Source organism: Vulpes vulpes, chromosome X (assembly GCF_048418805.1).
Source record: "Vulpes vulpes isolate BD-2025 chromosome X, VulVul3, whole genome shotgun sequence".
Lineage (NCBI taxonomy): Eukaryota > Metazoa > Chordata > Mammalia > Carnivora > Canidae > Vulpes > Vulpes vulpes.
Window position 1 is genome coordinate 117,273,571 of NC_132796.1, and position 14,164 is coordinate 117,287,734.

The 14,164-nt window shown below is 42.5% G+C and overlaps 1 protein-coding gene across 5 annotated transcripts in view; it reads left to right on the top strand.

Annotated features, from left to right (window-relative positions):
• The window catches only part of MTM1 (myotubularin 1), a 97,474-nt gene that overhangs the window by 69,077 nt on the left and 14,233 nt on the right, over positions 1–14,164 (top strand). For all 5 annotated transcript variants that reach the window (XM_072744093.1, XM_072744091.1, XM_072744092.1 and 2 more), the window contains 3 exons: positions 3,160–3,348; positions 7,442–7,627; positions 12,677–12,883. In XM_072744093.1, coding sequence (XP_072600194.1) covers positions 3,160–3,348; positions 7,442–7,627; positions 12,677–12,883 — 582 coding nt within the window. The remainder of the gene's footprint in view (positions 1–3,159; positions 3,349–7,441; positions 7,628–12,676; positions 12,884–14,164) is intronic.

A 14,164-nucleotide genomic window follows, 5' to 3' on the forward strand; every position in this document is an offset into this window, starting at 1 on the left:
TAACTTTTAAAATTCACTCATTTCTCTAATCATGAGTGTCTGTTCATATGTTAATGATCTATATTGTACTTGACTATATGCTCTTTAGCTCATTTTGCTAGAATACAGTGCCAGCTAGAGTTGCAAGTTTACTTCCTCTTCTTCTGCTCTGTTGTGACATACTTTTCTGTGCCATAGCCATAAATTCCACCCCTGCCTTGGCCAGCTGTCTTGCTAATACTTGTCCGCAGGAGAACTAGGCGAGGGTAGTGTGGATTGATTTTGTTCATGCCTTCATTCCATTGAACATCTACCATGTCAGTGTGTGTGTGTGTGTGTGTGTGTGTGTGTGTGTGTGTGTGTGTGTATTTCATGGGACTTGAGACAGGAGAGGAGATACAAGTGTGCCCAGTCCAGTGTGCTCCCCTGCCATCTGCCCACTAGTCTCCACCATCCTGAGTGAATGAGAGTCTACAGTAGAGCTAATAGAATGCTTAACTTTTTAGTTACATAGCCATTTTATTGATCTTCCTTACTTCATAATGGCCACGAGTCTGCCTTTATTTTTCCTAATAAAACTAAAGTTAAGCCCTCCATCCTGTCTATATCTTTATAGATTACCGTGCTGAAGAATACTTAATGGTAGATAATGTGTTCTTTCTCAAACACCTTCTATCCACCTGACTCTTGACTATACCCCAGAAAACGTATTTCCTTTTAAATGTGAAATCATTAATATTTGATATTCAGTTCTTTTTTAAAAGCCCATATAAAAATACAAAAAGAATTGATGAGAAAGCACTCTGGTTATTGTGTGCATAAATAGGAATATGAACGATTATGAGATATCACTGAAGAAAGAAATGATCCATATGCATCATCGGTGTTCCCATTAATGCATACGTATGTTCTCATATGCATTCCCATGTTCTCAAACATGTTTGTCTTAAAGTTGCAGAAGTCCTTAACATATCAGTAATACACAGTCATTTTAGGCATTTTACGAAGTGCCGATAAGCAGAAAGGAGTCTGCCACCTAGTGAGAACCACAGTTAACATTTTGGTCTGCGTCCTCCCAAAGTGTCTTCTATGCAAGCACATTTTTATTTGGAAAAAAAAAATTATCCTGTATTTGTGCCTCAGTCCACTTTCTCTGCATAGCATCATCTTGGAAAGAACTTTTCATGCTGATGAGCATGTGTGTGTCCGTGTGTTGGGGGCACACATTATTACCATAATGTCTTATATCCATTTTCTATTGAGACATCTCGGTTCCTTTTAATCTTTTACTCTTATCAACAACTCTATGATCAACATCTTTTGGTGGCTAAATATAGGTGTATATCCTTAATTATCTATGATTTCTAGATACTAAGCTTACTAGGAATGACCCAATATAGTACCATATACTTTGAAAGCAGTCATGCTTGGTGGTGGTGTGAAGTGACCATTATTTATACCTGTAAGCCAAGGGAGTATGCATCCTTTTAAGAAGGTGGATGAGATCCCAAAAGAAAAAGAAAGAAGCAAAACAGCTTACAAGAGTACCTGTAACATGGCATGGTGATTCCAGCCTTAATCTCCCAGGCGGACAGAAGAGGGGTCGAGGAAGGGAGGTCACCGCCAATGGTACAGGGCATTTCCTCGCCTAGGACGTGATTTAAATATAAAAGTTGGCGAGGATGTTTATCAAAGAATAAGTCTCTTGTATATAGTGATTTTCTCTTTTAGAAGTGATCTTGTATCAGGTCAACATGTTGTATAGCTTAAACTGACTCAGTGTTGTATATCACTTACATTGTCAGTAAACCTGGAAAATTAAAAATACATCCATACATGCATAAAAGTGATCTCATGTCTCTTACCTGTCTTGAAGCAAGGGCCATAGGAGGCTGGCTGGGCAGGTGTCACCTCCATGGTGTTGGTTAGAAACCGGAAGTCCAGGACAGCCAGTGCTTGTCCCAGGGCTTCCTAGTTCTGAGCCTTTGGACTCTTCGGGGCCACAGTGATGTTGCGTTACTGGTCTCTGGCATGGCGCAAAGACTCTGTGAACAAGGATTCATTCACACTATCATGTAATCTTTTCTCACTAACCCATTGTCATTATTATGCACATCGGTTTTTGTGAACATCAGTGCTTATCATTTGCCATCATGGAGGGGGTGACTTCACAGATGACAACGCATTTGGCCTTGTAGTAAGTGAGCTTCTTTGGTTCTTGTGTCTGCTTTTCACAGTTTTCCAGATCTGACTTCCCAGACCACCTGGCCTGCCCCTGGAACGTACTTTACATGTGTTCTTCGTTCATCTGCCCAGCAGGGCTGTGGAGTCATGTTCCCCCCCACACACCCTACACCCCATTTGATGAAGGAAGAGTTGGGAGAGACAGGGGCTGTGAACCCCATGTCCAGGTTACAGCCACAGCAGAGATGTGCCTCCCCCAGAGCCCACCCTGTTGCCCACCACACTCACCTCCTGGCTCCCTTTTTGTTTTCTTAACAGCTTTGAGATCCAATTTGACTACCCGATCAATTCACCCACTTAAAGTGGACAATTCTATAGTTTCTGTTGTATTACATTGTTAGCTCCCTTTTATGGGTGTTGTTTCTCCTGCACCGTGAGCTTGGAAACCAGGTAGCACATGTGCTAGGCTTGTGTGCAAAGTACGGCTCTTCAAGCCTCATTGTGGGACCTCTGGCAGCTCTTTGGACATCCTGAGAGCTTTTTTTTTCTTCCCTTGGATTTTCTCCCCACTGTGTGAGATTCTAGAATTGAGACTCTTGGGGAGATGACCTGTAGAAGTCAGTTGGTAGTATAGAAACACATTGTACCAGAGGTGATTTCCTTTACGTCTCACTTCTTGTTAAAGCTTATTTCTGTCTTGGAAATCCAGTGCAAGCTGCAGCCCTGAAGTAGTATTAGAAGCTTTTTATTTCCTTTAGGTGATAGAACTTTTTTTAGGTAAGCATTTAACGTCTATGAGACGTGGTGCTAATTAAGACTAGTAAAGCAATTGGTTATAGGCACACAAAGTGAAAATCGCAGGTGAACAAGTACTGTTTCGGCTAAATCAGATTCACTTCATCATGATTGTTAGCACTTTATTTTTTTATATGTATTTCTAACTGTTTTGAGATTTGTTTCTTTCTGGATAGCTTAAAATTTCTGGACTAACCATAGGTGCTGTCATGGATTCATCCAGAAAACAAGACGGTCATTGTGCGCTGCAGCCAGCCTCTTGTCGGAATGAGTGGTAAACGGAATAAAGATGATGAGAAGTATCTCGATGTTATCAGGGAGACTAACAGACAAATTTCTAAACTCACAATCTATGATGCCAGACCCAACGTAAATGCCGTGGCCAACAAGGTGAGTATATTTAGTGACACAATAGATCTTATCTTGTTGCATTTAGCATGCCGTATTTCACATGAATGTTTTTGCACGGTGTGCCAACGTGTGGGCTTATGTGAAGTTAGACTTTAGTTGAAATGGGAAAACTGGTTTGCTGAGGGAGGAAGTAGTTTTAATCACAAAATCCATCTTGAGAGTTGAATCCATTAATGTTCAAATGACCATAACCTTTAGGCAGATTAGGTGAGTATAGAACTGTAACGAACTTCGATTTTGGCAGAATTTGGAGTCTCTTTGGAGCGCGTTAGGGTATTACTGAGCCATCTTGATATATACGCTGCTGAGGCATCTGTGAGGAGTTGTGGGAAGCTAGAATTGTTAAAATCCTAAACCTGTAGCTTTATCCAGACTGTCTCTTCACTATACTCATTAATGTGTGTTCTCATTTGTATAAGATAATTCAAGAAATGAGTAGATCTCTGAACACGGATTTTATAATCATGTGCACACACTGTTATTATTTTCAAGGCAAGTCTGTCTCTGTTGTCTCTTGGCCTTCTTAGGCAGAGTATACTGAGCACCCCTATAGTTGATTGGGGTCATCCTGGTGAACATCAGTGATTAGGTAGTGTTGCTTTCAGAAGATCTATAGAAGCTGCTGCAAGGTATAAGGCCATTTGCCTGTACACTGAACAGCCCCAGATTGTTAGGCTTTTTATATTAAACTTCTCTTTTCCATTTTTTTAAACATTTTATTTATTTATTCATGAAAAACACAGAGGCAGAGGGAGAAGCAGGCTCTCTGCGGGGAGCCTGATGTGGGACTCGATCCCAGGACCCCAGGACCACAACCTGCCAAAAGCAGACGTTCAACCACTCAGCCACCTAGGTGTCCTTTGACTTCTCCTTTTCATTTCGTTTTTTCCTTCTCCTACTATTGCCAGTTGTCACTTGCAAGTGCTCACAGTGGGCCTGCCCTAAGGTGTTCACCACCATTCCGCCTTTCCGATTTCTTGTTTCTCGTCAGCTGTAGGCTTAAATTTCATCATCTTGAATACTTTGCTTTTCCCGAGGTCACTTTTCTGGCATCTTCAATTATTCATAGCACAAGACAAGAACCTGAAAGCAAAACAAGTCCTCAAGCAGCTCTGAGAGATGCAGCAGCTTTCCTAAACAGAAGGGTGTGTAAAAATGGCGTGTGGGGGGGGGGGGCTCCGCTCACAATTATTTGTACACAGATTGTGTGTCTTACACATTTGCATCCAGGGAGTGTCCCCCCCCCCCACTCCCTGTGTGCTCTTGGACCAGCTATCTGTTATTGCAGTTGATTTTTGTTTCAGTAATGGAAATGATCTTGAAATTATATGTAAAACAATCAGGGAGTGTTGTTGACTAGTAAATTAAGAAGTTGAAGTAAAACATTTAGGAAATTATGTCCAAAGATGAATATCTTCTTGCATTATTCGTAACATTAGATATTTCTGTTCCATCCCTCATATATAATTCAGAGTTGAAACTGTGTATAGAATGCAATGTTTGCATGTATACATTTAGCCTGAAATAGAGATGATGTAACATTAAAATGAGGTCTTTAGAAAGATTATTTTAAAATACGAAAATGTACAAAATGATTATACATTTCATCATCTTATTAACTCTAAAGCTGATTGTGATAGCAGTAGAATCTTTTTTTCATTGTTGTTTTCCCCAGCTCCCCAGCAGAATTCTCGAATGCCTTTTTAACACCCAGGAAATACGCCTGTGTTACTAGTGCTCTTAGAAATGAAGGGAAGGAAAAAATTGAGGAAAAAAACTGAGGCTTTAAAGACCTGTGCAGCATTCTTTAAAAACCAAGCTTCTGTTCCCTCCTCCCTCCGCTGTGGCTCTCCCCTAGTCATCTATATCCATAGCAACAGGCCCTTGAACCTTTATGCTGTCGTACTAGCTTGTCTGGGTTGTTCCTTTTCATTAAAGAGAAGGAAACTGTGAAGACTTCAAAATGAACCAGAGCTGGAGAAGTTGAACTTTTGGGAACTCACTCTATGCTTGCCTCATTGATTTTTACTCTTCTGACTTCTGTTCTCTTTGGACCTAATCCTTCCTCCCCTGTGGATATTTAGAAATTTGCACTGCCCACCCTCCACGTAATAACCAACATTACGCCAATTGTCAAGTAAACAGACAAAACCCAGGCGTAGATAAGACCCGGTGCCAGGCTGCTTCAGTTTTGCCGCAGTCCACTGTGATGAGTTCAAGTGGAGCTGCATTAATGTCTGTCTTTGCTCTGGCAAGGAACAATAAGTATGTTTTGCCTTTTGTTTTTCTACGTATTATCTTCAGTTATTTGTGAAAAAAAAAAACTCCAGCAGTGAGAATCTCTTTGGAAATCACTGTAACTGTTTCCTGTAGGGAAGCGGGTCATCTGTGGGAGGGTGACTTGTCATTGCATTATAGGCTTGCTGTTTCCTCACAGGCTGTGTGCCTGCAGTTTATGGAGGTGCCTGCCAGGTGGGTAGGAGCACCTCTGTCGAGGCCTCTGCTCAGAGCCGCAAGGTGTTATACCCTGAGGCATGGATAACTGAGAAGAGGGAAACATGGCTCGTCTGTCACTTTATTCATTAGCTAATGACTTCTTTAAAAACAGCCAAGTGATTGTGTACTGTCTACTTACTGCTGATGCTGTCTGTAACAAGCTTTAAAAATATGTTTCTAAATAAAACCTATTTCCTTACGTAGAGTCTGTGAAGACGGAGACCTCTGGCTTGCACATAGGTCTTCAGGGTTGAAATCCAAGTGGTTACCTTGCTTCTATTGCAGGAAACCTGTGTGACTAACCCTGGCAAAAAACCAAAACAAAACAAAGCACCATAGGATGCATTGGCCCTTCTGAGTTACAAGTTTTATATTCTTTCTATTGTTATAAATAAAAAGAAAAGAGGCAATACGTAGCAACAGCACATTTGTCCAATGCCTTCCCCTTCCATTTCAGCTCCTAGAACATTGCTTTCTTGGCAAGTCTCTGAATTATTTAACTTTTTCTTAAAGGGGCAGAGGCCACACGTGCCGTGAGATTTTAAAGCATTAAGCGGAATGCAGCCAGGTTCCTTCTATTACATTGCTATTTCTTTACATGGAAAGTGGGCATCTCCACCGTGCCATGAAGGGGGACGGATTGCCTGTCCTGGCAAGTTAATACTTGCAGGCGCTGTGGTGGATGGTGGCCGTCTTGTCTCCTCTTGAAACCTTTTGCTCTTTGGGGGCCTGCTCTGCGTGGTGCGGCTCTCCATCCTTGCTGTTTGCAGAGCAGATGGTCCTGGTGTGCTGGAAAAGGTCTGGCTCTTGCACTCAGACGCCTTGAATTCTACCGATGACTGTGTGACTTTGGGGATAGTTAAATAGCATCTCTTCTCATTTGCAAAACGGGGATGATAATACCTCTCTTGCAGCATTGCTGTAAGAATCAGAGAAGCCGATAGAAAGCAAGAATCTTCGTATCTGGGACAGTCACTGGGGTTCACCAAATGGTGGCTGGTATCAGCTGTGATAGGACATGACTGCTTTTAATCCTGTTTAACCTACCTAGTGTTATCTCCAATTCTGTGGGAGAGAACATTGAGGCTCAGAGAAGTTGAGTGCCTTGCCTCAAATCAGAGCAGAGAGGGGCCGAAGCTGAACGCTGTTAGGGAGCCAGCACCCCACCTCCCCCCTCCTCCACTGCCAGAGAGTACCGCTACAAACCGATAGCGGACGAGGACCCTTGAGAACCGCTCTTGCCTTCCCAGATCCAGAAGAAGAGCTAGTAATTATGGAACATTTTGAAGTGATTTTCTTTTCTTGCAACTACAGATCCCCCGGAAATTGCCAGCCTGCTGGGGGTTTTGTTGTTGTTGTTGTTGTTGTTGTTGTTGTTCTGTTTCTTTCCTAGCTCAGAGTATAACTGAGGCTCAGTGTTGAGGCTCAGCGTTAGATGGGAAGTCAGGCCACGTCAGTCACTGCATCCAAGCCGGGGAGGTTTTAGGTTGCGATTTAGAGGACTTGAAATATTTGTGTAAGTTACTGATGAAATAGAAAACCCAACTGACTGATTGTGTGTCTTGCTGTTTCTCAGGCAACAGGAGGAGGATATGAAAGTGATGATGCATATCATAACGCCGAACTTTTCTTCTTAGACATTCATAACATTCATGTTATGCGGGAATCTTTAAAAAAAGTCAAAGACATCGTTTATCCTAATGTGGAAGAGTCTCACTGGCTGTCCAGTTTGGAGTCTACCCATTGGTTAGAACATATCAAGGCAAGTATATTTTGAAAAAAAATGTACATATCTAAGGAAGAAAGTCATTGTTTAGTGGAGCAGGAATCTTTTTTTAATTCCTTCCATTATTAAAATTGAGCAGTGAAAGATGAAATATTTGTAGTATGGAGTTCTACATTTGACAATGTTGTGTCTCTTCCTAATTTGCTTAACTAACTTAAAGATTTCACAACATTGCTCCAGAACAGTTTGAGAGTTTGTAGGGAGGTCACTTTCCATCTGGTCAATAGTAAGTTAGTTCAGTCTTTCATGCAGGTTTGTTTAAGAACAGCCAATTTACTAGCCAAACGTTACGGGGTATGACCCTCAAGGACCTAGAGAGAGGTTGTTTTTATTGAAACTAATCTCAAATTGACTGACTTTAAAGGATGAACTTTGTGCTTTGATTATATTTAATCCTTCATCCTGATAAAGGCATCAGAAACCTCCAGTCTTGAGTAAAACTACTTGAAGCTATCTGAGGGAAAGAACACCTTTAGAAGGTACCATTTTGTTGTGTAAACAAACAAAAAGCCTCCTTTAAATAGGTGCATTCTTAATATAGAACGTTTCCTAGCCAAATTTCACTTTCAGACTTGGTAGGAATCATATTTTCATTTGGCCTGTCTAACTTTCTTTTTTTCTTAATTTATCATTCTCAAAAACGAATTGCAAAACCAAGTAATTGTAACAGCTAAGGCAATGTGGGGTCCTGGGTGGGATCCTGGATTAGAAAAAGGACATTGGGTAAAAACAAAAACTAAGGAGACCTGAATAAAGTATGGACTCTATTAAAAATAAATGAGGAAGTTTATTAATAGGGACACCTGGGTGGCTCAGTGGTTGAGCCTTTGGCTCAGGGCGTGATCCTGGGGTCCTGGGATCGAGTCCCACATCAGGCTCCCCACAGGCAGCCTGCTTCTCCCTCTGCCTATGTCTCTGCCTGTCTCTCTGGGTCTCTCATAAATAAATAAATAAATAAATAACATCTTAAAAAAAGAAGTTTATTAGTAACTTAATGACACATCAATATTGGTTCACAGATTGTGACAAATGTACCGTAGTATTATAGGATGTCAGTGATAGGGGAGACTGGGTCAAGTAAATGCAAACTTTCTGTTGTACCTTTATAACTTTTCTATAAAACTATTCTGAAAGAAAACATTTATTTTTAGAGAGTATTGCACTCTCATATGCAAAGCATTGAGCTAGACCCTATGGATGGAAAAAGGGAAGAGACATACTTCCTGCCATTAGGGAGGTCCATATGGTTGAAGAGGTGGCATGCATGTGTAACGAGAAAGCTAGTACTCCCTGGTGCAGTGTGTAAAGTGCCAGCAAGCCTTCATAGCAAAGGCAGTGGAAGGAACAGGACCTTTGGGATTTGGTGGGGCTTAAAAGTAGAAGGGACAAAGGGACCCATTCTAGAAAGAGGTGGTCTGGACAAAAGCCCAGGAACAGACCTGGGTGGGGCCTAATTGGGAAAAGTAGACTCTTACTCTGAGCTAGCTAGAATAGGGACTGGTCAGAAGCAGGTCTTCTTCAGTGGCTCAGGTATCTGAGGAAGTCAGGAGTCAAGGCTGCTAAGAGGTGCATGGAAGTTAGAACCTACGGAATATGGAAAATTCTATAAAGGGCCCCTGTACATTTTTATAGTTTTGTCCAAAGAGAGGGGATAGGAAAGAAATGAAAGAAACTGTCGGTGTTCTCTAAGGAGACCAGCTGTAACTGGGGAGCCCAGATCAACGCCTGCAGTGACCTCTGACTCAGGGCTTCTCAGGCATAAGTCTCATCATGCTAGAAGAAAGGGAACAGAGATATAGGTAGCCTTGAGCCGGACCTTGAAGAGCAAGCAGGTGGGAATGGAGGGGGGCTCATTTGGACCGTGTTCCTTCTGGAAGCTCTAGGGGAGAATCTGTTCCTTGCCTCTTCTAGCTTCATGTGGCTGCTGGCATTCCCTGGCTGTGGCCAAATTGCTTCAGCCTCTGCTCCCATGATCCCATTGCCTTCTCTCTGTGAAATCTCCCTCTGCTCCTTCTTATCAGGAAACAAGGGGTATAATTCAGGGCCCACCTGCATATAGTCCAGGATGATCTCCCCATCTCAGAGTCATTATCTTGATAATCACGTCTGCAAAGTCTCTGTTACCATCCAAGGCAGGTTTGCAGATTTCCAGGGGCTAGGACCTGGACATCATTGGTTGACCCATCCTGCAGCCTCCCACACTATCCTGCAGCCCCAGGACTGCTGAGAGACACATGGCATGGCCACCACTAACCTGCATCCAGACAAAATGGTCCTGCTGCTCTGTGCAAAACAGGTCAAGCTGCGCAAGCAAGGAGACCACCACCAGCCTGGCGTATGTCCCATAGCCACATTCCAGTCCGTCAGCAGAGCCCCAACAGGGTGTAATGTCTCTGTGGTTTCTGGAGCTTACATGTTCTCTCTGTCCTTTCCAATGCTCTTGCCCTATAGCCCTTCCTCTTTGAAAGTGACATGTTCTTTTGTGTCTCTTAGAAGGCAGCTAGCTGACAGCTCGCCTTCATGGAACCCATGCTTGATGTCATCACTTGATGGGGACTCTTTGTCTTAGGCCAAGACAGGCTATTAGTGGGGAGCCCATTTCTCTCCTCACTTTAGAGAGAAAGGAACCACAGTTCTGCGATTGGCTAGGTATGTGCCGTGTCAAAAGTGGTGGAAGGAGGTTTCAAACCCAGGCCTCAGGCCGTTGAGCCAGCACGCCACACACTGCCTCCCCATCAGTCCCAGGTCCATCTGGTGATTTAAGAGTTTCCAGTGATGGTTTTTGAAAAATCTGATTTTTGTTTCATTAGATAACTAGCAGCGTTCCCGTCAAGATGCGATGGTGGAAATTTGTACTTTATTGGAAAACATGTGATATTTTTAAAGTTAACAGGCTCTCTGTAAAAGTGTGCCAGAAGCTCAGCTTCCTTAAGTTGAATTCAAGCGATCTGCTATATTACCGTTGCTTCTCAACAGCCCTTCCTGCAGAAGTGCCTCAAGTTAAAATTGTAAACAGGATTTTGAGGAGATACTTAAAATGCTTGAAGAAATAAAGCTGCTGTAGTCATTTTAAAAGCGATTACTTTTGTACGAGTAATTGATGTGCCATCAGGTCCCCTAACCTGTCCTCAGCACAACTTTGTCCACTTATCTTTAGTAACTGTTTCTGTTAAAATAAGGAAAGTACAGATCTTCAGTAGCTCCTGGCTGGCTCAGTTGGTGGAGTATGGGACTCTCGATAGCAGGATCATGAGTTCAAGCCCCACATTAGGTGTAGAGCTTCCTTAAACAAGTAAATAAAGTCTTAAAAAAATCACAAAAGTATGGGTCTTTAAAGTTCTGTATAGCAGATCTTTCACTTAGTCTGACTTTTCCTTGAATCAGTTAAAACGACCACACTGCCTGACTGTTGCACAGCCGTTGGGATGTTGGGAGATCCAAAAATGGCATCATGTATGTGAATAGCTGATGAGCACCTGAAAAGATGGAGCTCTCGTACTCTACTGACAGCCACAGTGTGAAACGGTCCGAAACAACTCAGCAGTTTCTCAAAAAGTTAAATCAACGTACGTTTACTATATGACCCAACCATTTCACTCTTCGGTATTTACCCAAGAGAGATGAAAACTGAAGTCCCCACACATAGATCTGTGGGTGCCAGAGTTCACAGCAGCGTCACTCGCAGTAACCCAATGCTAGAAACAACCAACCGTCTATCAGCCCATGGGCGGACAAAGAAAATATGATCTGTCTGTACAATGGGAGACATTTGGGCCTTAAAAAGGAAGGATGATGTGGGCTGCAACACTGATGCACCTTAAACTGTGACACTAAGTGAAAGAAGTCAGACATAACAGATCACCTATCATATGATTGCATTTAGATGAAATTTCGAGTCCATGAAGAACTACAGAGATAGGAAGCAAATTGCTGGTAGCTGGGGGCTGAGGGAGGAGCAGAGATTGAGCTCAGATCGCACGAGACTTTTTGTGAGTGGTGGAAGCGTTCTATGACTGGATTGTGATGATAATTGCGCCACCATATACATTTACATGGTCTTCTCAGACTGCGCCGTCATGATGGGTACATTCTGTGATTTGTAAAGGACAACTCCATAAGTACCCAAATCATCCAAAAATGACATCATGACAGTAACTCTTTGTATACATAAGTTTAGTAGTACTTTTAAGTCTCAAACATTCACTAGAAGGCCATCACTTTATCTTTACGTAAGTATTCTACTTACGAGCCATCGAACAGTTCATATTTTGTCAACTTACAACAAAGGTGATTTCCATTGTATCGGGCCCTTAAGGTCTAGGCTGGACCTGTTGGGCCAGCGATTTTTCTAAAATGATCACTGCTATGGGTTGAATTGTGCTGTCCCCCCAAAATCTTTCATGTCTTGAAGTCCTGACCCCCCAGTGTGACCTTTTAGAATCAGGGTCATTGCAGATGTGAGCAGTTAAGACGAGGTCATACTGGAGTAGGGTGGGCCCCTAATGCAATAAGACTGGTGTCCTTATGCAGAGAAGAAATTTGGACACAGAGACACATGCCCAGGGAGAAGGCCATGTGAAGACTGGAATTTTGCTGCCACAGGCCAAGAAACTACCAGAAGCTATGAGAAGGCCTGGAACAGGTCCTTCCCTAGAGCCTTCAGAGGGTGCCTGGTCCTGCCCACTTTGGTCTTGGACTCGTAGCAAGATCATACGTTCCTGTCATTTAAGCCACAGTCTGTGCAACTTGGCTAGGACAGCCCTTAGTATGCTAATGTAATCACATACGCAAAAGTAAACTTGAAATGCAATGTGGGTTTTTGTGCATTGGGCTGTTTTTTGTTTGATTTTTTAAATACCCTAGTCACAGGTCCAGCAGCTCCTGGTGTTTCCTTCACAGAAATCTTTCTGTTCCAGACAGTAGCAGTATTTGAAAACGGGACTTTTTCTAGGGTTAAAAACTATCATTTCAAATTTCAGCAGTACCTCACAGCTACCTACCAACTCGCCTGTTCTTCTTTGGCAGCTTGTTTTGACGGGAGCCATTCAAGTAGCAGACAGAGTTTCTTCAGGGAAGAGCTCAGTGCTCGTGCACTGCAGCGATGGATGGGACAGGACTGCCCAGCTGACGTCCTTGGCCATGCTGATGCTCGACAGCTTCTATCGGAGCATCGAGGGCTTTGAAATATTGGTACAAAAGGAATGGATAAGTTTTGGACATAAGTTTGCATCTGTAAGTAAACAATAAACCTGATTTTTGAAATGTCACATCACTGCCGTTCGAGATTTAAAAGCTAGTTGTTAAACCATGTATTTGCTTTTGAAAAGGAAATCTGAGGAGTCAAATGAAAAGTACACGTTTGAAGATGTCCGACTCCTTGGGGTCAAGTTGTCATAGGACGCATGTTTATACATCTGCACTATTTACAGTTTGACTTGAGGGTAATGCCAGGAACCTGCATAGAAATGTTGAAATTGTTTGAAAGGAGGAGGATAGGATGACCATTCTTTCCCAGCTATTATTATAGCCATTAGAGCCAAATACATTTTGCAGAGATGCTAGACTTTTAGTCGAGGATTTTATTATTATTATTATTATTATTATTATTATTATTATTCTCTGATAGCATTTTGAAAATTGAGAGAACCTATTAAAATTCCTATTTCCAGGTCTATCTCCAGATACCATTTGAAAACACCTTTTTTTAAAAAAAAAAATTTATTTGAGAGGGAGAAAGAATGCATGCGAGCTCAAGCAAGGGGAGGGGCAAAGAGGGAGCATCTCCAGCAGACTCCCTGCTGAGCATGGAGTTAGGGCTTTATCCCAGGACCCTGAGCTCATGACCTGAGCCGAAATCAAGAGACGGACGCTTAACCAACTGTGCCACCTGGGCGCCCCTGAAAAAGCCTTTTAACAAGCTCCCTCAGATGATTCTTCTCCACATTTTCTAAGTAGTGTGAATAACATTTGCAAGTGGAAAGAATCATTCTAAATAAGAAATGGTGAGGTTTTTGTCTTGTTTGAAGAAATAACTTCACTTCTTAATAATCACACCCTTTTGAACATGGTTTCGAGGCTTCGAACTTGATGTTGGTACCTTCTAGCTGCTAACCTACCTGCAGGATGAGCTGGCCCTGTCCACCTGCAGCTGATGATAGAAATGGTTGTGACACATGTGATGATGCTTTGCCCCTCAGCATGGGTCCATTACAGATGTTTATAGACTTTATTTCCATTTTTTCTTTCCTTTTTTTAAAAAAGATTTTATGTATTTATTCATGAGAGACACACAGAGAGGCAGAGACACAGGCAGAGGGAGAATAGGCTTCCCGCATGGAGCCCGATGCAGGACCCGATCCCAAGACCCCAGGATCATGTCCTGAGCCAAAGGCAGACGCTCAACTGCTGAGCCACCCAGGCGCCCCTGATTTCCATTATTTCAAAACTTTTTAACATTTCTGTATTGCCACAGAAAAAACATATACTGTTTACTGTCTGAGAAACTTGGCATTT